The sequence below is a fragment of the Harpia harpyja genome, chromosome 13, assembly GCF_026419915.1.
Source record: "Harpia harpyja isolate bHarHar1 chromosome 13, bHarHar1 primary haplotype, whole genome shotgun sequence".
NCBI lineage: Eukaryota > Metazoa > Chordata > Aves > Accipitriformes > Accipitridae > Harpia > Harpia harpyja.
The window spans coordinates 34,705,499-34,732,581 of NC_068952.1; the positions used below are offsets into that span (position 1 = coordinate 34,705,499).

Below are 27,083 nucleotides of genomic sequence, written 5' to 3' on the forward strand. Positions count from 1 at the left end.
TTTCTTCCCAAAACTTACTGTGATCCTCTGTGGTAAGAAGCATTGCTTTCGTCTTCGTTTGCTTCCTTTTCAGCAATAACACAGGGGATAATGGCGTCATTGGTGAGAACAACCAAAATGACTCTACCCAAACAATTCATGACAGTTCAAGAGTACAGGCTCTGCACTCGCCGAACTCACCTGGAGCGATGGTTAGTATGCTGTTTTCTGTAATAATGTCTTCACTTCATGCAGTCCACAGCTTACCACACGGAGTTTTGTATTGCCAGGTACTGATCACTTGAAGCGTAGGTCTGCCCTGAGGAGGAAGGGTCGTTCCGTGGATCTACTAGGTATACCACTGCTGTCGGTCAGCCTTGTCCTAAAGGTTTGGGTTTGCAAAGCTGAAACTGGTATATGTAATTCTGCACTTCTTAAGAGGGGTCTGTCTGCTCTATAGATACCAAATGGCCTTTGTACATCTTGCCAAGAGCAACTAGTTTTCTTGGCTGCTTTGAGAGAAAGGAGAGGCTAATGCAATCAGAGCAGCCTCTCATTGCCTCAGAAGGGATCTGCTCCTGGAGCGTTAATAATTTGGTTTTGTAACTAGACTTATGGTTATAAAACAAACCCAACACATCTCTTGAGTATTTAAACAAAGCATAAAAAACATTATGTAAATCTAGGAGATGTCTACATGAGGTTAAAAATAGACGTATGTGCATTCCATGCCATTAGCCATGCTTTCTAAATCAATAGTGTATGAAGTGATGAAGGGGATGTATGTAGATGTTATTAAAGAAAAAATAGGAAACACCCATGCGAAGGTTGAAGAGTTAACTATTCAAAAAATCAAGGAACAGAATAATGCTGTGTAATCTTAAGCTACTCCCCATGTGTATGGTGATAAAATCTTTAATTATGTGATCCCATGCTATTTTTTCTACAGGACTCCTGTCTCAGTGCAGAGGATGGTTAGTGATCTCTGAATAAGTAGCTATGTGATACTTCATTCTGTCTTCATATCCCTCCACCCCCACCCCGTGTCCCTATTTACTGCAAACTGTTCAAATCCTGAGCTGAATGAGAACTATTTCCTCACTTCCCGGAGTGTTTTTACCTTTTTGTAGCATCTGTATGATTCACAGACATTAATAGTTTTCTTTTATGAGGTAAAATATTTTTCACCTTGTTTCTGTCCTAGTCCCCAGTATTCTGGTATTTGTCCATTCTGCAAACCCATTTCTTCTTGGGATCTCGACCAAGTCTCCTACTGCTAAACACATAGGTTGAGTCTTGTCAAACCTAGTCTCCTGTTCTTGCTGCCAGGATACCACCATGAAATTTTAGGGTATAATAATAATTATTTCCTTTTCGTTTTGGTGTCTGTCAGCCAGAAAAGAGCCACATTAATTTTTCCCATTAGCTTTTTTTCTAGTTATGCACTTAGGCTGTTGAATTTAGACTCCCGAAGTATTCCTGTGGAGTATTGTGTTTAGTTTTGAGCTCCCCAGTGGGTTCCTACAGACATGGACCTGCTGATGAGAATCCAGCAGAGGCCACTAAGGTGACTGAGGAGTGAGGTACACGATGTATGAGGACAGGCAGATGGGATGTTTTAGCCTTTGTAAGGCTAAAACCTTTTGTAAGACTAGAAGAAGAGCTTACGGCTGTCTTCAGCTTCCTAATGGTAAGATACAGCGGAGACTGAGCACTCTCTTTTCAGAGGTACCCAGTGACAGGATAAGAGACAGTGGCTGCAACTTGCAGCCATGGAAAGCTACAATTAGATCAATTAGATGTAATAGTTTTTGTGTGTGGTTGGGTTTTTTTTTTCCCCTACCAAGAGGGTGGTCAAATACTGGAAGAGGTTGTCCGAAGAGGTTGTCCAGAGAGGTGGTGAAATCTCCATCTTTGGAGATATTCAAAGCTCTGCTGGAGATGGCCCTGAGCAACCTTCTCTAACTACCTGCTTTGAGTGTGTGTGTATGGCGGAGGGGATTTGGACCAAATGGCCTCCAAAACTTCCTTGCCATCTAAATGATTCTATGATAATTTAATGGCTATGTCCAACTAGTTTTCCATTGAGAAATTGTTACCAAGTACTGGAGACTAAACTTTTCATTTTACTGCTTTGGAAATGCATAGCTGGAAAAGTGGACCAGATGAGCACATTCTATTCCGTAATGATTAAAAAAAAAAAAAAAAAAGTATCTGGATTAGGCACTGCAAAACGTTTTTAAAAAAAATCTTAGTTTTTTTTTCCCCTCCCCAAACATCACACACAATTGCAATGATGCAATTTGGAGCATGACTGTTCTATAACCATCCCCCTCACCCACTCCTTGCATTTTGTGCAAGGTACATGTCCAAATTTCAGTGATGTTAGCAACTTACCAATGCTGTAATTAACCTTTGATTAGATAGCTATTGCATTTTCCAAAAGAATTTAATAAATGCCCATGCTAATTTTGTGTGTTTCTTTTTATTTTTAGGAGCTGCCAACACGGGAAACTATTGAAGATCTCAGAGGTATCTTAAAGGCTTTATAAATCCCCTTAAACCTTTGTTTAATCATTGCTTGCCACAAAAAAAAAAAAGGCACAGAGGATCCCCATGGCAGGTTCTGTTGTGCCTCATGTTAGCAGCTGAATGGAAAAGCTCGAGAGAACAAAATCTCAAGGGAATTTTAACAGACTAAGCTTTCTCAGCTGTCAGCCAAGCTGTTTGGGATGCAGCCTTTTGGTGAGCATGCAAGTAGCTCCCCCCATTTTGACACGGGGAGATGAAAGAGCCTCTCCCCCACGTTCTTGGGAAGCTCTGTGCCTCTGTAAAGCATTAAACCAGGAAGCCAATGCTCAGATCGCATCTTAAAGCTCTTAAACATCTTCCGACTGTAGACTCCTGTTACAATTATTGACCTTTAGCTCTGTAGCGTATACTCCAGCACACCTTGCTTTGCCTACAGTTCCAGTGCTTGAGATGTCTCAATATATTTTAGTTTACCTCCTTTATGTTAAGGTTGATCACCATATCCTACGGGACCATTTAGGAATTGCACAAAGTGATGTAACAAACTTCTGCCATGCTGGCTTATTCTTTCTTTCATCTCTCCTTAAGTGGGGATAATTCTGTAAAATGTTTTAGTTTTTATTTCAGCTGTTTCTTGAGCTATTTTGATCATTTACATTAAATAGACATGCTGCTACACCTGTCCTGACCTGGAAGGATTCCAGCTTGCTTTTGTAGTATTTCACATGTAGCTAACAAAAAAGATCCTTGCTTAGGAACTGTTTTAATCAGCTATATCATCTGTGCTTCCTTTGTTCTGGATCAGATTTTGCTAGCTAAAGGTCATACTTCAATAATGCACAGTGTTCATGTTTGTGAGACCTAACTCCCATATGTTTTTTCCTTAGGTGTTATGGTATTAGAAGACCAGGCTGCACCACCAGTTTCATCTACCTCACCCTGTATCAAAGCAGATTTATTACCTGTTTCTACAACCTCCACTTCGGGTGCCACCACCTCAGCAATAGTGACAAAACCAGCTGCTATGGAAACACTTTCCGGTAATGGAGTAAATCAAGAAGGAGGGAACGGACAGCCATATGGACAGCATGGAACCCAAGATATTGTTGTGGACAGAGATGTAGCTAAAAACTTCTCCAATATTTCTTCATCGCAAGGTGATATTTTAAGGACTGGAGTTTCTTCAGAGCCATGGGACAGTGAAAATTCAATTATTTCAGACCATTTGAGTTATCCTAAAAGCTACAAAAGAGAGAAATTGCCAGATGGATCACCACAGACAGGCTTTACTAGTAACTGCCCACAGTGCAATGCCATTGCAACCAAAGGTCCCAAGCACGTGGAAAGTTCTTGCAATGCCGGTAATACCCATGAAGACCTTGATTGCTCGGACAGTGAGACCGCTGTTGCAGTTGTGGACAACTCTCTTCCTGGAGACCAGCTATGTGAGCCCATTAAAATTGTCATCACAATGAGTACTACACCAAACACCACCCTCAGTGACCTAGCGGGCTCTGTCCACCTAAAGGCTCTGGGAACTGAGAGAACGAGCTCAGCCCTCGAGTCTGGTATAGTTACAGCAGGTTGGCCAAGTCAGAAAACTAGTGAACAGCTCAGAATCCCCGTTATCACTTTTGACCTGTCTGATGACAGTAAAGGTAAGGCTTGCCCAGAAGTTAGTGAAGGTGAAAGAACTCCAGAAATTTTAAATGCAGAGCTGTCATCCAACCAATGCTCTGGCTATGAATCGGGTGATGCGGTAAAGGAACACAGCAACCCAGCAAATACTCCTTTAGAAACTAACACTTGTTCAGACCCAAATCGGGAGAATGCTTCTGAAAATGTCCAGACCATGGATTTAACTTCTAAGGAAGACCTGCAGAAGCTAGACCCACAGTCCTGTAGAACTGCTCATGAAAAGAGGCACATGCGGGTGCTGAGTGTAGACAGTGGGACAGATGTGCTATTAAGTAAGAATTTCATGGAGGTATCTGACAAAGAAAAGACCTTACCAACTTCTAAATCGGATCTAGAAGCTAAAGAAGGACAGGTGCCCAATGAATCTAACTTTCTAGAGTTTGTCTCCCTCCTGGAATCCATTAATACCTCAAAGTTGAAGGCATCTAATCAATCCACTGTCAAAATGGAGACGACAAAGGAAAATGGGCTTGTTGGAGGTATGATGCATGGTTTACAACTCTTTTGGAATAAAGTAGTTGTGACTAGTTACATTATTTATAGCAGCTTATCCTGAGATCTGCAGTAGGGCAAATTCCCAGAGGAAAACTGGTTTTGCTAATAGGGCCAGGGAAGGGCTGGGCTTGGTGGGCCAAGGTGATTTAGTGAAAGTGTGATAGTGTCAGCTGCAGTTCTTTTTAATATTTTTATTTTCTTAAAGATTTTCCTTTGGAAAACCTAATGCTAACCTCATTAGGTGTCTGGTATGTATCTAGTATTTTGTACTAGAATAGCATGCATTTGGCAGGGCTGGATTGTTGGAATACAAAAAATATCTTGCAAAAATGTGTATTGCTATAGCATTACACCTGCCGTTGCCCATCTTATCAGGTGCGTGTTGAAGAGTTATCTGTGTGTGCCTGTAGGTATGCAGGAAGCTGGAATTGTCATTGGTGATGGTTCAACTTTTAGCTAACAGGTATGTGTGTACACACATGCATTCCTAAACTTCCTGCACAGATGTGGGTTGGTTTATAATTAAAAAAAAAAAAAAAAAAGAAAAAAATCATGTATTTATTCTCAGTAGGTAAGAGTTTTGATTTTTAGTTGCTTAAAACTAAAATATTTGGGGTTTAAGGAGGAAAGTTTGGTGGTTGTTTTCAATGAAAGCCCCCAGTATTTTAATGAAAAATGCTATCTTCCCATGCAAGTTCCCATTTAATCAAAGGGGCTTTATTTAAAACAACAAAAAAAATCTTGTCAGCTAATTTAAAAACCTATATGCAATCCAATTTATAGCTCTTAGATAGAAATATCTGTCAACTAACTCTGTGACCCCTTTCTCTTAGGAAGGAATATTGTTTGCAGTGTCTTTAGTAGCTCTCTAGGCAAAACTAGCCGGACTGTTTCGTGAGGATGCGAGATACGGTGCAGTGAAGGCAGGTGCAATCTCAGGGTACTTGCCAAGTGATCCATGCAATCAGTTTAGAAGATCGGGCCCAAAGTGAAAGACAACCCATATCTTCCGCTTCTCCAAAATGTTTAGTTTACCTTAGATCCTATAATAAGCTGTTCTAAGACAGGCTAAGAGGGTGTAATCTCAATACCTATTTTGCATGGAAGGTAGGAAAATGGCGCTCAGCAGAACAGCTTGGCGCTGTCCGTAGACAGGCTCTAGGAAGTCTCTGCTCTCCGGGCTCGTTGCCGCAAGAACCTTCCATTACATGAAAAACACGCAGCTGATTTCAAAGTTTGTCAGCTTTTTTAAAAACAAATGTGAAATTTGTACTTTTACATTGTTTAAAAAAATTAAGTAGATTTATCCTCTTGATGTGTTGTTTTCCTGTGGATTCCATTTACCTTTCACTCTGCCTTTCCTAAGTCTTTCCTCCTATCTGTCCTATCTGGTGCATTAAGACCTTTAGCTCATTGTGTCTTTCACTTATGTCCACTTTTTTTCCACTTTATATTTCTAGCTCTGTGCATTCCCTCCCTAATTTTGCTCCTCCTAGGCCTGGTGCTTCTCTTCAGGTCTGTCTTACCCATCTATCCTGCCTTCTCAGACTGTTGCGCAGAGCAGTTTCTGTCCTGCTCTATCGAGTTTATCAGCCTGCCTGGCTGGCTCCAGTCTGTGCTCGGTGGTTGCCCAAGATGTACGTGTGCTGAGCAAGCCCTGCTTTTCACCGGAGCCTGCTCAGCTCATCCATTGCTGAGCACAGAGAGCCCGGCCAGGTCCCTGGGGTGCGGGGGGTCGGGTGCGGGGGGGGGGTCGCCTCCCTGTGCACCAGCATGCAAGAAACCGAGGGTCGCAGCAAGCAGATTGCGATATTTTGGGGGTTTTTTGTTTTTTTTTTTTTTTTTTTTGCTACTCATCAACCATAAAAAGGAGTATTTACACAATAATTTGACTTCGGTGTGATGTGACTTAGCTGGAAAAGAGAAATGATAAAAATTTCAGAGGTAAGTTTAAATAAAAAAAAAGGAAAGAGTGCAGCTAATCTAGAAAGGGCTTTCAGACAAGTACCCTGAGGTAATATGAATGGGGAAGATTGCTGCATAAAAGCAAGCAGTGGGTGATTAGAATAAATCAGACTCAGATTCCACAGTGACCAAAAAAAACCCCAACCCCAAAACTTTATTAATGTGTGTGTAGTTATTGTGCTTTAGATCTGGCAAATGAGATTCTTCTTACTGAAATCCTTTGGATCCTGAGGAAGAAACAGAAGGATTCTGCTCTTCCCTCAGACCAAGCTGTTACTTAAAGCGACCTGAACTGAATTTCCTACTTTCCTATTTTCTTAAGCCCGTCTGAGGGTGAAGTTGCGCTGCATGCGCGTATAATTAAGCGGCCGTGCTCGTTTCCGGCGTGGGCCCAGCACGTGTCACCCTGAGAAGGGAGCAGGCCCGGGAAGAGGGCTGCCCCGCAGGAGCGGGGATGGCGGCCATGGCTCCTGTTGCTGCGAGGTGTCTCCTGCACCTCGGACCAGCGCTGTGGGAAAAAGGAGATTCAGTCTGAACTCTTCAAGCTAGGGAGAGGTAGTTCAAAGGCAGTTATTTTTAAGAGCAAGTAGGCTTTGTTTTCTAGCCGAGTCAGAATGTGCTGTTTGCCAAAATAAATTACTGTCATTACTGGCAGTTTCCCCACAGTAAGACTGGATTTTAGCAATGAGAAAGCCTCTAATTTGTTTACAGCCTTGCAATTACAAATATGCTTTAACAAAACAGCATCTTAGAACAGATCTGAATAAACCTAATTCCCACATTAAAGTGGTTGTTCAAAAAAAAAAAAAAAAAGGCGTGTGTGTGTGGGAATACAGAGCAAGTCAAGCTATGCGCCAGTTGTTTTGAGGGAGGAGGTTGGTTGTGTTTGTTTTTTGTTCTTTTAGCCTTGCAAGCTGCCTAATTGGCAAAAGCTAATAATAGATGCCTGGTCCAAATGAGCATGAAACGCACCCCACAAAGGTGTTTATTAGGCGATGTGAGAAACTTGGCAAATTCCTGGAAAGCTGGAAATTCAGAGCTGTGTGTAAGAAAGCTGACATTTTGCGTAATTTGGAGAAGGCGGGGACGTGTCCTCATCAGAACAGTCTTGCAAGTGAGGGAATGTCATGGATGGGTCTCTGTTACGGGTGCTCCCTCACAGAACTTGAGTTCTGTGGAAACAGAAGAGTTACCATCCTGACCGCATAAGCCTTTGCCAGTAGACAGCTCAGTAAAATGCAGTACAAGAAAATTAAAGCCTTGCTTTATGCTACCACAGATGCCAGATTTAATGCGTTAAAATACAGGACGTAAAAAAGCTGTCTTAAGAGCTGTACTGTTGCCACCCCACCTCTTCTAAATCGTGAGAAAGTACCACTGACATTGTTGCTAAAAATTACTTTCAGGCCAGTGTCCTTTCAGTTTTGAATCAAACTTGCACCACCCACCTAATGAAAGCCTGCGAAGGGCAACTGCAAATTTTCTTCAGTCTTTGAGAAGCCTAAGGAAAGCTGGGTTTATTGGCTGCTTTGGGTCCCTCTGACAAGTCTGGAGGTGAGTAAATGCGGCTGTGCATCAGACTTATGCAGGGTAAAAACTCACGAATGTCCCCTCTGGCACCGCTGGCTTGTAATCTAGGACAGGCAATGTTATCACCTGGAGAGCAAAGTCTGCCATCGGAGTGGTGGGGACCGGCGCAGGAGGACCTAAACCAGGACTGTGTGGCCTACATTTAGATGTTTTGCAGGCTCTTTTTAGAAAAGGTACTCATCATTCTGGGCAGTGCACAAACCACAACCTCGAGTGAGTTCTTCTGGATCCCAAGCAATTACCCTTCTCCTATAAAAAAAACCTAAAACATACTCCTGTGGATATTTTTAGACTCCTCAGTTTTTTCCCCGCATGTGAGAAAGAGGGCTGTCGCCTGCCTTATAATCACAGGGAAGAGGGATCTTGCGCATTGAGTCACCAGCCCAGATGATAGCCGTGGTGGGAGGTGACAGCAGGGGAGGTTGGCAGGCAGGTAGCACCGAGGACCCAAAGCCCTGCCAGGTGCTAGCTCTTCTCTTGGAGCAGCTGTGTGCCATCCCTGACTCTCAAAATAGGGAGGAGGGACCATGTGGCATTTGATGCCCCTCTTTGGATGCGGAGGAAATGGGGTGCAGAACTCAGTTCTCTAAATCCAATGCTCGATGTGTAAGGCTTGGTGGGTCAAGATTTTAAAATTTCAGTCTTTAAATCAAAGAGGTAATAGTATGTTTGATGACAAAAGGCTGACACCTCTAAAGAAACTATGAGGTTAATTCAGAGGTCTGTATCCTGACATAATTGTTAGGTATAATGGTTAGACTACTTACCTGAGACCTCAAAACCCTTGATTTTATTCCCAGTTTTGCTGCTGGCCTAGGAGATAGTTTTGAACGCGTTACTTCTGTGCTTAAGTCTCCCTGTCCTGTGAGTGAGTATTGCTAGTTTTTCCTATCGCTTCAGGATTAATGTGGTAATCCTGATTAATGGATAATCCCATGAGCTTCTTCAGTGCCCATGTTGAACTTTCATAGCAGTTCTTGGACTGTGTCTGGTTCCCCGGGCACTCCTGTTGTTTGGTGGGTGACCAGCTGTAATGTCAGATTTTTCTTTTAATGTATTTGTGGCATAATAGGCAAATTTGGGTGGAGAATAAAGTACATAAGCTAGATGTTTCTGCTAAAGCAGTCAGTGAAGAAAGGGTTGGGAATGTCCTTAGGATATATTCTCCAGAGATATGAGTGGGACGGTTCACAACTTGTAGAGCTTTTGTTTCATGCTGGTACTAACAAGAGCATAGAGCAATTTGAAATAAATTATCTCTGCAGCCAAATGGGCAACAAATATATTTTAAAGTGAAACTGTCTATTTTGGAGCTTAGTGTTGTGGAAGGAAGTAGATTCTGTAGCAGAGCAATTAATGAACAGAAGAGACTCAGGCTTAATTAGCTTAATTCTGCTTGACCAGATTTCAAACCAGATGGCATTTGAAATTATGACAACAGTGGCATTTTAACTTCCTGGAGTGAGTTGTAGAGATTGGGATAGGGATATACAAGTAAAAGGTAAGGAAAAATGTCTGGGAGACTCTGGAGAGAGGGCACGAAATAGTAAAAATATTTTGGAGAAAAGTTACAGAGAAATAAAATTTCATTCCAATTACCTAATAATAAGGCCACTTTAAAGTTGAGATACACTGACAGTTGGTTATCACAATTACTATATGTACAAAGGCTGCTCTATTTCAACTTAAAAGCTGTTTTCAGCCTCCTCCCGGTGTGGACCAAAGGCTTGTCTACAAAGATGATTTGGGATACCTAAAATCTGTTCCACAAATGAAAAAGTTACATAGCAAAGGAAATTTTGGTAGTGTAACTGCATTTAAATTAGGAACTCATTTGTCAGTGGTGGGATGTTACATTTTTAAGTAATGTTGCTATGCTGTTACAACTCTTTAGTGTAGATAAAAATGTTTACAGGAAGTATCTTGTACCCACATGGGACATACAAGAAATGTTTATCTTGATAAGGATTTTACCAGGGTAACTAACTAAAGGATGTATCTTGTGCTCAATCAAAATACGAAAATGGTGTACAGACCAAAACGTGGTTGGTTGTGCTTCTGAATCACCCTTCCCCAAGCCTGACTTAGCCATGAATCCTGATAGTTACACCTCACATATCTGAGTCATGTGGCATGTAATTTCCAGATAAATTATGAAGTTACTTGCAGAGCCAGTGTCGGAGCTTGGGGCTTCTGCAAGCTCAGCCGTGTGTACACCAGAGACGTGTGGAGCAGTGGCTTGGGGTAAATGGCTCTGGTAGGAGGCCACAGGGAAGGTGCAGGTACACTGCCATGTTGTGCTTTTTACTCTCCTCTTGTTCTTGGAGAGAGTTTTTCCTAGTAACTTGGGCTTTGCCAACACAATTTCCATGCAAGGAGCGTTTGGTGACGTAGAGCCGATTACGTACCCTGGCAGAACACTCCTAGTCTAGACACCTCTATCTCCATTTAAATACTGAAGGTGTAAGTCACTCGGAAGAAAATGAGTAATAATCATGAAAACCAGTCACAAACCCATCATGGCCCACCTTTCCAGTGCTAGAAGTACTCATCACCATGGTGTTGTCTGATTGGCATATAAAGAAGCAGCACGTTTATATTTTTGTTATTATGACTCTTTACCACTGCAGGGAAAAGAAGTCTGCAAGGCTTGTGGTTTGGAATGGAAAGGAGAGCAGCGTTTTCTAAAACCACTAGATAATCAAGTTAAAAAATCTTTTTAATTGTTCCAGCCCTAGAGCTAGTTTTGGGCAATATGGGACCAATTAGATTTTTAAACCACAGTTTCTGATCTCTATCAATTATTCTTACAGCTTGAATAGCCCAAGCCTTTAGGAAGGTGATTTCGATTAGGTGTCTGTGGCTCCGTCACCTCCCTCAGGTACAGTTACATCATTAAGGGGATGCTTCAGTAATGCCACAGTTAAAAAAGGCACAGTTTCTGCTTCAAATGGAGTTTAAAATCTTTAATTAAGAAAGGAAAAAAGTGTTGTCTGCTCCCCCCCCCCCCCCGCTTTTTCTTTCTTTTTTCCTCCCCTAAATAGAAGAAGGTAGGTCTGGAAGACCTATTGAATTTTGTCTCCATACACAACAGATACAAAAGATTTCCCTTAACCAAACTTACACTCATTGTATTTATTGCACAAGAAGTCAGGATCCTTGGTTGTCGTGTGCTACAGAAAGAGAGCAGGAGACTCAAAACATTGGCAGTGTTGTAGTGAGATTCTTTTTTTTCCTCCTTGTGGAAGCTGAAGGAACGCTGCTGTTCCAAGCAAGAGTTACACAATGTCTTTATCTTTACTGCCTATTCCCTCTTGCTTCTGGTACTCTGGCTGGTGAGTGTCTGGGGCCCCAGTGAGACTCTTCAGGCTTGGTGCTGCTTGTTGTGCTTCACATTAAGGGCTGAGACCTGCTGGGACAAGATGTGGTGGTACAACTAAAGTTGTTCTTACACTTCTGGATCTGCCCGCCCCCGCCCTACCCCCCCCCAAAAAAGTAAGTGTGAAGTGTCTGCAGTGAAAAGTGGTTATGTGCGAGTGTCTGAGGCTTTAGGGTGTTAGAGGGGTGTGTCCTGTGAATTGGAACTGGTGTAGAGATGTCTTAACTCCTGAAGGTAGGTTGGTTTGTAGAAGTAATGTGTTATTAGATCAGCCGATATGGTTGGAGGAAAACGAGACAGATGATCTGAAAGGTCCGCGTATCCAAAAGTTTGTTTGCTTTTTTCAATTATATCAGTTGGCCTAATAAAAAGATATTACGTCTCTCTACAAGCTTTGAATCTGTTTTATCCTTAGACCATCTTAGCTATGACACCACTATTTCTTGACTGGTGACTCTTGCAGGTTAGGATGGTAATTGTATTGGTAGGAAATATGGTTTAACAAATGGAATTTTTTGTGGGGGGAATTTCTGTGGTTTTTTTCTTGATGATTAAGTTTCTAAAGTGTTTAAACAGCAAGTATTACAAGAAGTCTGGTAAGTACGTTTCAATACACCTTGCTTAGTGCAAGAAGCTACAGGACTCACTGAAGCATCTCCAACAAGCACCACAAAAACTTTTTTTTTTTTTTAAAGCATTTAATTGGGCAATTGCACATGGTGGTGATGAAACCACTGTCTTAGTTGCACTTTAAAATCCTAACAGATAATTTTTTTAGTTTACAGTCAAAGCACAATTGCAAAATGTTTCTCTATTCAACATGAATGTTAGTAACTAAAAGAGACTACTGCTTGAAAGTTGTGCACATATATCTAAGTAAATGGCATACATGTGTAGAGATGTAATATAAATATAATTGGTATTCAAGCTGGTATTCAAAGCAGTAGAAATTGGACAAGTCCATCATGTATATTTTAAAATCTATAGTTCTGTATTTTCTAAGCATAGGAAAATCTACTGGGAAATTGTTTAGCCAATTTGTCCTGCATCAGGTGTGTGGCTGGTAGGGAAGAGGGATTAGGCAGTTACCTGCTTTCCTGTCCAAGAGCTCTATTTCCTTTGAAGGTGCTGCTTTCCCTTTTGTAAAAGGGGAATGGGCCAGTGCTTCTGCTTTTCTGCTGCCAGTATACACAGCTTGGGAACAAATTATGGCCCCCAGGAAGCAGCCTCTTACCATTCTAGGTTAGGGACAGATTGCTTCCTTCTGAAACAACAGGAGAAGCAAAGCAGAAATTCTGTCTCGTTTGCCCTTTGCTTCACACAGCCTGTTCTTGAAACAACCCATTCATGCAGCCTCCTTGAGTCAGAGTACCTCCTCATCCAGATTTCTGTGATTGTATTGTTTTAAATAATTTTAACATTTTCCATAAAACTAGTAATTACTGCAGTGTTTTAGCTTTTCTTTTTAGATGCTTTTGTTCAGTAGTTAATGAACAAAACTCTTGACAGTCATCTGCGGAGAGTGGCTCCACTTCACTGCCCTGTTTTCCAGATAGCCAGATGACGGAGAGAAAAGAAGAAGTGGTGGGAACAGAAAAGCACTGTGAGCAACTTCCTAAACAGGAAAGATCAGATGTACAAAGCCAAGATCGTGCTAGTACTAGTCCGGTGCTACCAGAGTCTGCCAAATTTACAGCACTGTAAGGCCAGTTTACTTTACAATTTTGTACTTCAAAGATATGATGTAAGCTGTTTTCTTTCACTGAGTAGAAATGACATAAACTTTTAATTAACCTCTCTTTCTTTTTGTTTTATTGAGAACAAGAAAAAAGTTCCTCATAGTAGTTTTGAAACATTTTTGTGTCAAGTTACCAGGGCAACAGGCAAAGGCAGATAATCTACCGGGTAACTTCTCAGCAAGACAGTTCTGTCTTGCAAGTAATAAGTGGACCTGAGGCGTCTGTGCAAGATGAGCTATCTGTGGATGCAATGCACGTGTTCATTGATGAAAATGGTGAGTTTCTGTAGTTGGAATAATTACAATGTGTGAGGAAATTTCTAAAGAAACTTTAGATGCCCCGGAAGGATATTTCTCTTATCTGTTACGGACTGCATGTTTTTCTGTGTGCGTGAAGGAAAAGGGCTTAGCAATTTAAATTCAGATCAGCAATAACCAGAGTTTTCAAAATCCACCAGCAACCATCACAGACCTGAGGCTTACACATGAAGTTTATCTTCCAAACATCATCCTCAAAAAATGCTGGCTAGGCCAGAAGACTACTTCTGTCTTGGCAGAAGAACCCTGAGCGCTTTCTGCCTGGTGAGGGGTTTTGCACTGGCCTGGCTGGGCAAAATGTTCTTCCTTTTTACTGTTTTGTTCTTCAGCTGGTTCAGCCTGAACTCTCTCTGATAACATGGTGGTTGCTCTTGTTCAGAGTTGTGGTCTGCTGCCCCTTTCAAGAGAATTAATGAGTGACCTAGTTTTGCCCCATGCCTGTGCTTGGTATGCTGCTGCTCTGCAGCTATTCCTGGAGGCTGAAGCTGTCATATACTTGGTGGTGGTTTGTTTGAACTCCACGTAGTGCCCTGTGAGGTACTGGCCCATACCTCTGAAAGGCGGCTGTCCCAAAAGTCGTGTTTCCCTTAAAGCTGCCTTCAAAACCAGTATGGAATGAGTGCTCATGGTAGCTGGGTTTGTGACCCCAGTGATGATTTGGTTTTCTGCCAATTCCTCCTGGCGTGCTGTGGGGCTAAGAGCAGCAGCTGCCAGTCGGGCAGATGGCATGACCTCTGGGTCAGTGAGCGCTGACCCTTCTTGATGCATATGCAAAGAGAGAGTAGCAGTGGCTATACTTTCAGCAGAGTTTTTCCCTGCTTTGTATCTCCTGACCTCACCTTTGTGAACTGAAAGAAAAAAATCTGATGATTTCACATTTTACAGTGAACTTATATTGATAGATGGGCTTTGCATTTACTTTACATACCTTTTAAATTTTCACTGTAACTTCTGTGTTTCGATTTGTCTCAGGCTTTCAGTTGTTCAAATATTTGCTTTCTGAAGTCTAAAATAAGCCTAGTGCACAGACTGAAAACTATATTTATAAATGTGCCTGACCCAAAATGTACTTTTTCTAAACTTTGTGTGTAAAACAAAGATCATATCACTGAACTGTTTTTTTTCCTCTGTGCTTTCTAAAGGGGAAATTAGATCCTGTTATTTAAAAGCTGGCTGTCAGAAGGAAGGAAATTTTCGACATCAGCTATCAAATTGTGAATGTATTTCAAATGCTCAGTAAGTAAGCCCTTATTTTTAGACATATTAAAAGTTTTCATTGCTAGAAGCTATGAAACTGATTGAAGCTGTGAAAGATGCATGTGAAGAGGAGTACTGGAGAATAAATGTGCTAACCTCTTCTAGAGACGTCAAAGCATGCATTTTTTGTTTTGTGCTAAAACGGTGACTGCTTTGCAAGAATATTGATAAGTGAAAACCAGAACTATCCAGTGTGCTTTCACTACTTTCTGGGAATAGCCAAAGTCAAGTGTGACGATTATAAATAAGATTGTGAATAAAACAAAGTAAGTGGGACTGTTACCAGCTGTTCTCTTAACCTTGTTTCTTGCTCGCTTCCCGTGCCTGTTGGGTCCTTTGTAGATTTTTAGTGCTGTGTCAGTATCAGCCAGTGACACTGCTTCCTGTGGATTCTAGCAGCAGAGCCTTTCACCTTCCATGAAATCTCTAATGATAGTTTGCCACTCTGAAAAGGTATCTGAACAATTTCCTTTTTTCAAAGGTCTTTTCAGAGTGATCCACATAAATCCCATATTCTTTAGTATGGTTTCCACACTTTCCTGTGTGATCTGTTGTTTACATATCTGTAAGAAGAATTTTAACTGTTCATAAGTATTTTTATTAAATAATTTTATGGTTTTTATACTGTTATACAGCATTTGGAAAAGTTGAGTGAGGGGGTGAGAAGGGTTGTTGTTAACAGTAAATATTGTTCTTCAAGTGTTTGCCTTTCAGTGGAGGCTTTTGAAAAGCTTGGGATCATGTTAAGAACAGTGTTAGCATTTTAGATAGAATGCTATTACGAGACACATGAGAATAATGCTTTTAATAGTCAGTGGGCAAAGATTTAAAAAAAATAATAATTTGAGTTAATCTACAGTAGAAATATTCTGTCTGTCTCTAGCAAAATAAAAAAACCCAAAGTGGTAGAGTTCAGTTTTGACCTAAAATCAAACATTTTACTTTGGGGCTATTTAACTCTTGCAACTTGTCTTTGTTTCACCTTGCATGGAATACTCCCCTCCTCCCACATCATGTAACAATGAACTTGAATCTGTCCTAAATTCGGAAATAGTTTACTGTCCCCTGACGTTTATCAGTTAATCTGTTTTTTATCAAAAGAACAATCTTTCTTCTCCTTCTATGAGAAGTCCTTCTGAATCTGTCTTTGCTAGATGCTTATGTGACATCTCTGTCTTCCTGTACTATGTTTTTTAGTTTGTGGTTTGCAGACCTCTAGGGATGTGAATTATTTTTAAGGGCTCTGCTAAACATTAACAAAAGCAAGTTCAGATATTCTTTGCAGCCATTTACATGCATTTAATTTCTAAAGATCAGCACCTTTGCTGGAAATCTCAGAGTAGAGTGACAATTCAGACTGGGAAACAGAACAAATCAGCAAAGATGAGTGGGTTCCCAGGACTGTTTCTGTATGGGAGTCATTGGGAAGACAGAAAACAAGAGCTTTTCCAAGAACGCAGCAGCGTGAAGGAAAGTACAAAGCAGAAGTTCACATTAAAAACAAGGAAAGAGGACAAGGAAGCATGAAGCGTGCTCAAGTTGGTTTTTGCAAGGGGCAGTTTGTAATACGTTTAGGCCAGAGAGATTAGTGAGAGCTGTTTGTTCAATGGGCAGTTCCTACCATCTGTGTGTAGCACAGGAAGGTAGGGGGTTTTGTTTTTTCTTCAGGTGTTCACCATCAAGTAATTTTGTATTTAGACAATATGGAAGACTTACAGCATGTAGAAAATAGAGGGGCAAATCTGCTTTAAAGACAGTTCAGGAGTGAGGCATCTTTCCTTTCCCCTATCCCCACCACATCGCTTATGTCAGGTTAGTTTCTTATCCATCATTAAAAGACAAGCCAAATAATCGCAGTTATTAACTAATGTTCTTTTTATTACTGAAAGAAAAAGGCAAATAGAATAAAAGAAAGCACAAGGCACAATCAACGATCGCTTGAGTTACAGTCTCTTCTGAGTGTCTGTGGAGAGCTCTTGACAGAAATTATTCTCTTGAGGGTGGGCCCTCCTCTGGTGGAGATGTTCATTGTGTGAGTAGTCCGTACCAATAGGAGATGCTGCTGTTATGAAAGGATATTAGAAAAGAGACATGAAAAGCACCTCTGAGATGTCCTTGGCTTATCTCCCAGCCCATCAGAAAGTTAACTAAGGAGAAGACAATGACTCTGACAGTACTTCTTCATGAGTACTGGAGATGGTGCAGAAACAACAGCTTTAGGCTTGGTGTCTGAATCTGTTAATGAGCCATCCAAATTAGACTTTGTGAGGTCAAAGGATGCAGGAGGGTATTAATGCCTGGACAAAAGAGGTGGCATCCTCCTTGGGTAGGAGGGATAGGGTTTTGATCTCAGGAGCCTAGATTTCAGGATCTAGAATAAGCTTATGGAGAACAATAGATAGGTCTGCAGCAGATACGTATAAGCTCTTAAAAACACTTTTCACCAATCATGCTTGCTTTATAGTGTTAAGATTAAGCTGTTCCTAAAGGGAAAATGTCAAACTGTGTTGAGCCAGCGGAGTAACTACGTGGATGTGCATGGACTGTGCCCTGATGTACTCCTTGACGAGGAGGAGAATTGGCCCAGGCCAGGTGGTAGGAAGAGGCCTCTTGCTTTGGGGCTGTTGTTGGGAGAAGCAGCAGGTCAGAGGCGCTGGCATGCTAGGAGCGGTGGCACTTCTGGGTAACACTGCAGCTGGTGGGGTGGGGAGGAATTTTGGCTGGGGAGGATATGAACTCTGGCTGGTTTGTCAAAAATAATGTAACTGCCTTATGAATTGGCCATAGGTAAATACCTTTTAACTAAGTTATGCAAAACTGGAGAAGGTATTTAAATATTACTCAAAAGAAGCCATTAAAGAAAGCCTTGAGGCGGACTAACTAATGTTTAACGATCTTAAATTCAAATCATAACATGCTATTTCTGTCTATTGAGTCTACTATTGTCTGCTCCATTAGTAAAGTCTTAACCAGTCTGGCATTTCACAACAAATTATTAGGAACTGAAATCAAAGTAGTATTTCTATGGCCTGTAAACATCTTATCTTATCTTCTTGGCATGGATTCTGAAATCCATTTCTCACAAATAATGCAGAATCTTAGCAATGCTGCTGTGTCACAGAAGTGATGCTGTGTTATGGTTTTTGGTGGGTTTTTTTTGTTGTTGTTTGTTCTTAGCTTTCACATGCTTCCTGCTCTTCCTTTGCGTGTAAAGGGCTAGGTGGACAACAATGGATTACAATGTACAGAGAGAAGGCAGATGTCCAAGTTTGAAGCAGTCTGTGCTTTATTCCTTCAGAGGTTCCTTGACATTGGAAGCAATACTGTTTGAGGGAATTACAATTTGTCTTGTCAAATATCAGCGGTCCATCACCTCATTTTGGCTCTGCACTGTTATGAGCTGATCTTTGGAGTATTCTCTGGTTTATCAATGTTAATATATATTCCACCAGATTCTAATTTTTCATCTTTTCTTTTTTTTTTTTTTTTTTTTTTAGTTTTATTGTTTGCATTTTCAACTATAGTAGTTGTCCTAATGAAAGATATTACCTGTACCTGCAGTCCTTGTCCTGGATATTTTCAGAGCTTATTCAATGTAGCATAAACAGTCTCTTAATAATAATTTCTAAAATTATACCAAAGGTTGCTGAGAATTAGAATTGTTTCAAATTGTCTCCATATTTGTCTCTCACCAGTCCAGCTTCTAAAGTGTTTAAAAACGTAAGTTAGCCAAGTTAAATTTAAAGGAGGTTCTTATGTTGTAATGATCACCAAAAAAAGATAATTCCTTCTCCATCTTAACCCTCACTTTGGCAGGTGATTCTTGTTACTGAGTTGGCAGATAGCTAATCAATTCCCCAATTATTGTCCATGTAATTACCCTGACCCCATTTTTGTCTGTTATCTTTCCAGCAACACCTCTTGCCAGCAGTCCCTGTGGAATGGGTTCCCTGCTGAGCTAATTGCCTCTAAATTTGATGCTCCCATTACCTTGCCAGCTTCACCTCTAGCCATAAATTGCTTTGTGACAGGCTTTGACAAGACAAAGTGTAAACTGTATTCTCAGCTCATGGATTACATTAGAAACTAGTTACAGAAAGACCATTTGAATCTGTTTTGGAGTGAGAAATTGGAAATGGCTTTCTCATCCTGAAAAACATTCTTCTGCCCCATTACATTAAGTTCTTTACTAGCCTTTGTCTCTCTTACAATGAATCCTTAATGTTTCTGTGCTGTGTGGTTTGGGTATGTGATTGGCTTCTGAGAAGGCAGAGAAGGATGAGAAAGTTCACATTTTTGTAAAATGGATGCCAAGTATAAGCATGGACCACCTTTTTGCATGGTTAGTTTGACTTTTCACCAAATAGTCACTATGTTTAACTTTTTACCTGTTTAGAGCAGTTACGATTTCAAGTTAATATTCTTTCCATTAGATTGGCGATACAAAGTAAACCCCACAACCATTAGCAATAACACATCCTTAAAAATATGAGGTGAAAGAATGTACAAGTTAAAGCATCATTAGAGGTATATAGCTGTTTTCTGGGGTACATGAAACAAGTTGGAGTTAATGTCTTACAAATAAGGAGGTGTCACTCTGACACACCTTTTCTGTCTGCCACTGTGACAGAAAGCAGATGTTTCTTAGGAATTTCTTTAATTACCCTTGAATGTCTCTTGTAATTAAATAACTGAGCCAGTTTTGATAAGCAGTCAAAAAGATAAATGTGAGCTATCATGTTATCTAGGTATTACATGTGAAGTGACTCATAAATATCAGTGAAAGCGTAAACCCCTAAAATTACAATAATTGTAATAAAAGGATTAATGATTTTTGCATGATGTGTGTGATCTGTCCTCAGTAGAGAGGCTAATAGGGCCATAAGGTATATATCAATGCCAATATATAAATTTAACAGCAATCATATATTCCATGCATACTTGCTGTACCAGGCTAATATAGTTTTAAACATGTTTAACTACTTTTCTAAATGTGCTTTCTTTGCATACTGGGGTTCTTGTTTAGAAGGTCAAGCCACCTCTGTGTGTGTGTACATACCTATTGAAGAAAAATGTGTCAGTATTTGATACCTGTCAGTAATGTAGCTTTCATGAACGTGTTTGAAATACTGCCATGTCTTTCTAAATGACTTGAATATAAGAGGTTGATCTATAGGCACGTTATCCTTCCTGGTTTCACATCTATGAAAAACTCTGTTCAACTAATGTAAACTGTTGTAGTTTCTTTTCCCAAGTATCAAGTACTAAAATAATATATCGCCTGAATGTATAGCCTACAAAATTTGAATATTTGATCACTCTTTTTGATGCTGAATAAGTGAGATGGTCATTTTATAATTCAGTGATGGAGCTCAGAACTCTCTCCGTATCTGCTTCTTTCACTTATGTTGCGAAAGATAGAAAAAAGTAAGCTTACAATAAACTTCAGGGCACTAATATAAGACACTTTACTATTTTGATAGTTTCTATGAAGTATTAGATCTTCTAAAGCCAATTGGAGTTGTGCCCACACAAGCTGTGGAAGCTTTATATTCCTTTCAAGAAATTCTCTGGGGTTTAGAGAATGCCATTTCTAAGAATACTGCTTGTATTCTTGAGCCCATTTCCTTCTTTCCTGTGTTAAACTTCTGAGAAGGAAACCATATCGAAACTCCCAGTTCTGTGCAAGATGATATCATTATGCACATGCGTGGATTTTAAAGGGATAGAGTTGGTGTCTATTCAGAACAATCCAAGTTTTTACCGGCAGTGATTCAACTTTGTAACGCAAAAGCATTTGATTCATTCAAATGCATATATAGGTTTAAGTGCTGGACCTCTTGTTGCAGTTTATCACTTCATGTGTCTGGCAACAGTCAGCAGTAGTGATGAATTGCATCAAAAGGCTGCTGTGCTGCATATATGAGTTTAAAATAAATACATAAGATAGGCCACAGAAATGAATGTATGGCACGCAGCTGAAATATTTGAGAATGGGGGCAGAAAGAATGATTGCCCAGCCCTGAGAAAAAAAAAAAAAGTCTGTCTATCTTAGCTGTAGATTCTTCTTCCTGCCAAAGTGACACTTACACTTGGGCTTTCACTTGAAATCGATTGTATATTGTCATGGTTTAACCCCAGCCGGCAACTAAGCCCCGCGCAGCTGCTTGCTTACTCCCTCCCGCTGGGATGGGGGAGAGAATCAGAAGAGTAAAAGTGAGAAAACTCGTGGGTTGAGATAAAGACAGTTTAATAGGTAAAGCAAAAGCTGCACATGCAAGCAAAGCAAACCAAGGAATTCGTTCACCACTTCCCATGGGCAGGCAGGTGTTCAGCCATCTCCAGGAGAGCAGGGCTCCATCATGCGTAACGGTGATTTGGGAAGACAAACGCCATCACTCCGGAGGTCGTCCCCTTCCTCCTCCTTCCCCCAGCTTTATATGCTGAGCATGATGTCATATGGTCTGGAATATCCCTTGGGTCAGTTGGGGTCAGCTGTCCCGGCTGTGTCCCCTCCGAACTTCTTGTGCCCCCCCAGCCTCCTCGCTGGTGGGGTGGGCTGAGAAGCAGAAAAGGCCTTGGCTCTGTGTGAGCACTGCTCAGCAGTAATGAAAACATCCCTGTGTTATCAACACTGTTCCCAGCACAAATCCAAAACATAGCCCCATACTGGCTACTATGAAGAAAACTAACTCTAACCCAGCCAAAACCAGCACATATATATACACCTAACTTGCTGTATACCTTTAAAAAGAAAATAATTATTCTAGTTTGAGCCTTCTCCTGCTTTCTTGGTAATGTATCTTTTTAAATTTATGTATATAATTATTAAAATAGTCTAATTTTATATATGTATATAATTGTATTTATATATGTTTTATTATTATATGTGGTTCATCCATACCAGTACTATTCATGCATTCATATTGCACTTTGCATGTTCTGTCTGAGCAATTGGTCCTCTAAACTCATCACTTTTTAGATGAGGCTCTTACACTAAAACCAGGCTTCTAAGAAGCTATGTTGTAGTTTGAGTCTAAAATGCTTCACAATACAGATAGAGAACTCTATTAAGAAAAAAAAATTCTGCTTAAATTTTTTTGTTTGTTTTGAGAGTATTTGGGGGGGGGGGAGGCAACAGCAGGGCTAATAGGTTAAAAAGAAGGAGTTGCAGCAAAATAGTGACGAACAAGTACTAAGAAAATAATTTAAGTTACCCGCTAGTATAGCTGCGGAGTGCTAGTGTTTCTGGCCCTGGGCAAAAGAGAGAACTTCAAATCAATGAGCTAACTTAGTGGATTTACATTCACATCCCTGAATAAGCTGCTTGAGTGCATTATACTATATGAAAGTATCTATCTGAATGCCTTAGCGGTACTGTATGTCTCCTGTATAAATCCATTAATACTTTAGTATGTTCACCACTGGAAAATTCCCTGAACCTTTGAGGTTTATTCCTCATAGGAGAAAGTAGACTTATAAGTAGGGGTTTTTTTTAATTTCTTTTTAGTGTTTCAAAATGCCTTTTTAGAATGACTAAAACATCTTTATATTTCTCAGCAAGGTGATCCAAATAACAAAGATCACCCACTGCTCTAGTAATAGGCTGCTGACTCTTGCTTAAAGCTGCTTGGCAGGTTGTGCAGTTCTGCAGCTGAGCACATTTTGAAATGGATGCAACAAGTATTATATAGTTCCTTTTGGGATTCAGCGATTTCAGATGAGCTGTTCACCTGAGTGTAGTGCTGCTTGAACACATAAATAAGCGTGGTATGTGCATGTGTGTGCTGAAAATGGTAACGTTTGAATTATAATAAAGCCATTGATTTTTCTGAAAAGTACTCTTTATAAAACTCAGTAGAATTTTCCTCCTGGCTTGCTAGGGACAGGAGGAAACCCTTGTGTTAGCTTGGCTAGTTAAAATCCTTTCCTGTATTTGTAGGGGTTTTTAGCCCCTCTCACTCTGTGAACGCAGAGCAGGGGAGTGAGTGTTCTCAACAGAATGAGGTGCCACATGATGGCAGCAAAATCCTACTCAGGACTAGGAGTTTGGATAGTCCTTTAGCTTTTGCGACTGGCTTCTCTTCCCTCCCCCCACCCTTTCATAAGGAGAGCTAAAAGGGATGTTTTAAAAGACTATGGAGATAATGGAAGCATGGGTGCTGTTAATACATTAATTCCAGTAAAGCTGCATCTTCTCAAAACGCATCCTCTAGTTTATTAGCTAGTAAATGGTGTTTGGTTTTGAAGTTGTTAGTACATTTATCTTTGCTCTGAGATGTAATAGGCTTACAAATTAACAATTTACCTGCTTGTTATTAAAAAAAAATAATAATCCAAGTACAGACAAGTAAGGGTGTACCAAGTGGATCCCATTCTTACAACACATAAGTAAGAAGGCACGCATAACTTCTTGCCTTCATACCGCCTGCAACACTACTGGTAACATGCTCTGCAAGGCTTTTCTATCCATCAGTAGTATCTGACTTAATGAACGTAGTATGTACCACTGCTCATTTTGTAGTCCATTGCAAAACTTGTAACAGCGATCTTATATCCTTTTCTGTCTATTATGTCAGTAAATCTGTACATCCAGCTTTCCCATTCTGTAAACTCAGGTATTCTATCTTATTATCATTAGGGGTGTTATTATTGCTAGTTAAAACAGATGCCAAAAATCTTCCCCAAATCCTGTTGTATGAATAGCAAAATGTGAACAAGATTTAGGAGAGATTTCATCGTTAGCTTGAGCTCCCTTCAGCAGTAACCACTAAGGAAAGTTCAAGTATGCATTCTGAATTAATTGTTTTCTTTTTGAAACTATTAATTTCTTACCAAAAAAAGTGAAAATTCCCTCCTCTTCATGTTTTTTCCATGTTTGCTATGATTGGGTTTGTTACATCATTATCCAATCTTAATGCTGCTCTCACTTTTGCATGTTTCAGTTTTCTTATATACTTTAAGTTGCTTTTTAGTTTTGTAAGTCTTGTTATTTAGTAGTACAGTTGGGAACTGTAAATCATCTGCTGCTTAAAAAGGCAATATCCGCAACTAGTGGATTTAATCTCGGTCCTGAATTGTGCAATACTGTGGTCAGATTAATGCTGGCAGCTTTGTAGTGGAGACCTGATGAGCAATGAGTAGAGACATAGCAAGAGGCCTGTGTGATGAGGTGTAAAAGTGATTGGGACGTGATTGGGACGTGAAATGGCAGGGAGGCCATTTTAGGTGAGAAGGAGCAAAGCTGCTGAGTTGATGGTAGGAAGACATCAGCAACGGCATTGAGTAACAGAGGCACCATCGGCAAGCTGTGGGCTGCTGTTGATCCAATACTTCCAATGTCAGTTCGGACACCTACGTTTGTACCACAAAGTGACCGTTTTGAAAAGGACACAAAAGTAAGGGCATTTGGAGTTCCTGCTATGTCATTAGCACTAGCTGACTCTAGTACAACCGGATCGCTCAGGTCTCAGTTCAGCAAGTACTTTGAGTGCACCTCCGACCGATACTTCAGAAGTGATTGCTTGTTGGGTGTGCAGAAGGGGCGATTCCCAACTCTGAGCTTCACTCTGGCTCTTCTTCAAATGTCACAGCCATAGCTGCTTTGACTTAAGAGTGGTGTTTTATTGAGTATTACAAATAGCTTTCAGCTATATTATTTATTATCGCTGTGGATATTTGTTGCACATTGTTAAGCTTTGTAGTGACCCAGACAGCAGTCTAGTGGGATCTTTCTGGTTTTAAGCATAAGGACCAAGAGGAAGGTGCTTTGTTATAGTGACTGTTGTGACGTTGGTTACAAGGTTCCTTGTCCTTTCTCCTATATGCAGGTTAAAATGAAATTTAGCCAACACCTGAAAAACAATTTTATAAAAGGGCAATTCTTTCTGGCTTGCCTGTATAATGAGCTTACCTTGAGAGGTGTTCAGACTCAAGGCTAGCTAATCCTTAACAAAGGGGATGACTTAGGCTGCGTTATATTTGAATGGCTTGGGCCAAATTGTCAGTGGTGTAAGGCAACTGTCACAGACTAATCAGAGAGGGAGAAGGAAGATTTTTCTCGCACTGTGTGGTTATACTAAAACATTCTCAGTGTTGTATGATTGCTCAACTAGCTTATGTTTACTCAGTGTTCTTACAAAACGGAATTATGAGTCAGAAAAAAATTCCTGACTTTATAACCAGTTATCAGTAGAGGGTGCTATGTATCTTTTGCATTTGATCTGCATAGGTTGTATGTTTATCAAAGATATTTTTAGTTAATAATTTATTATTCAAAATTTAGTTCAATTATACCTTTGCTTACATTAGCGGTGCAGTTTACTGTGGTAGATCTTGATAACATTAATTTGATTCTGCAAATGAACAGATTTTCTGTTTAGCAAGATTCCACGTTATACTGTGATCAGCTCTGTTATAATGATTTTATGATTAGAGAGTGTTTGCTTCTATTTATATATGGTAATAAATTTATGGAATCTAGTTTATGGGCTTACAAAAACACAAACACCACCATTGCATTTCTTACTAGTATTTGCTGTCGGTGTGATAACGATGTCATCAGATGAAACATACAGCTTCTGAGTAGCTGTGCAAGCGATTCATCATCAGGGGGGTAGCAAGTGAGTGTCAGAAGGAGGTTGTGTGGAAAATAGGGATAAGGAAGAAAAAAACTGCAAACAGGAGTTGAGGGGAACGGAAGATGAGGGAAGAGTAAGAAAATACAGAGAGATGAAGCTGATGAATAAAAGGCGTAGGAGGCAGATGAAGGCCAGATGATGGTTTCTGATTTTGGAATTGTTGCTTTGCTAGCTCTGCCTTCCCAAATTCTCTGCCCTGATTGCCTTTTCAGGCCTATGAAGTTTTCAACTTTTTCCCACAGTCAGTGTCCCAGCTGCTTGCAGACTCTTCTGCTGGTTGCTGATACGTAGAGCTATGAATTTTTTCTGTAAACAGAAACCAGATTATGGGCTCTCTTGGCTCTTCAGTTATCTTGAAGTCTGGTGGCAGATGATTTGATCTCTTAAGTTTATTCTTGGAAGAAGTCTTATGAGTAAAAGAATTTTGATTTCTGAGAACTGATAGAGCAGAGTACCAGGGGAATATCTTGGTGTCGTGGTTTAACCCCAGCCAGCAACTAAACACCACGCAGCCGCTCACTCACTCCCCCCCACCCAGTGGGATGGGGGAGAAAATCGGGAGAAGAAGCAAAACCCGTGGGTTGAGATAAGAACGGTTTAATAGAACAGAAAAGAAGAAACTAATAATGATAATGATAACACTAATAAAATGACAACAGCAATAATGAAAGGATTGGAATGTACAAATGATACGCAGTGCAATTGCTCACCACCCGCCGACCGACACCCAGCCAGTCCCCCGAGCGGCCAATCCCTGCCCCCCACTTCCCCGTTTCTGTACTGGATGGGACGTCACATGGTATGGAATACACCGTTGGCCAGTTTGGGTCAGGTGCCCTGGCTGTGTCCTGTGCCAACTTCTTGTGCCCCTCCAGCTTTCTCACTGGCTGGGCATGAGAAGCTGAAAAATCCTTGACATTAGTCTAAACACTACTGAGCAACAACTGAAAACATCAGTGTTATCAACATTCTTCGCATACTGAACTCAAAACATAGCACTGTACCAGCTACTAGGAAGACAGTTAACTCTATCCCAGCTGAAACCAGGACAGTATCCACCCCTTATTCTATACCATTGACGTCATGCACAGTTCCCATACCTTTAGTTACATCCTGATCAATCATCACTTTTCCATCCCTTTAAGACATATGAGCAATGATATATATATATATGTATACACACACAGAGATATCATTCCTTTAGTTCATGGGTCATGTTCATAAAATGTTCATTGAGTTCATTTAGTTTCCGACTCTGGGCTCCATCTGTCATACCAGTCTTTCTGGGCAGGAGGGATGGTGCAAAGTCCTCTCAGTCGGTAGAGCAGAATTGGGCTTCAGTGCAGTGTGACAAGCAGGTGACATTTGGCGCAGCAGGAGGATGGTGTGCACCGTTGGATTGTTGCATGCTGGAGTCAGTTCTGGTTCCATCACTACTGCGCTTTGCTCAGTTTTATCACAGTTCTTTTCTTGCTTGATCTAAGTGATTCTT

The 27,083-nt window shown here is 40.6% G+C and overlaps 1 protein-coding gene across 1 annotated transcript in view; it reads left to right on the forward strand.

Moving 5' to 3' along the window:
- Positions 1-27,083, forward strand: part of PCNX2 (pecanex 2) — a 164,927-nt gene that overhangs the window by 9,046 nt on the left and 128,798 nt on the right. Inside the window, exons 3-8 of the mRNA XM_052805317.1 lie at positions 74-191; positions 2,475-2,511; positions 3,399-4,688; positions 13,191-13,338; positions 13,507-13,652; positions 14,837-14,930. Coding sequence (XP_052661277.1) covers positions 74-191; positions 2,475-2,511; positions 3,399-4,688; positions 13,191-13,338; positions 13,507-13,652; positions 14,837-14,930 — 1,833 coding nt within the window. The remainder of the gene's footprint in view (positions 1-73; positions 192-2,474; positions 2,512-3,398; positions 4,689-13,190; positions 13,339-13,506; positions 13,653-14,836; positions 14,931-27,083) is intronic.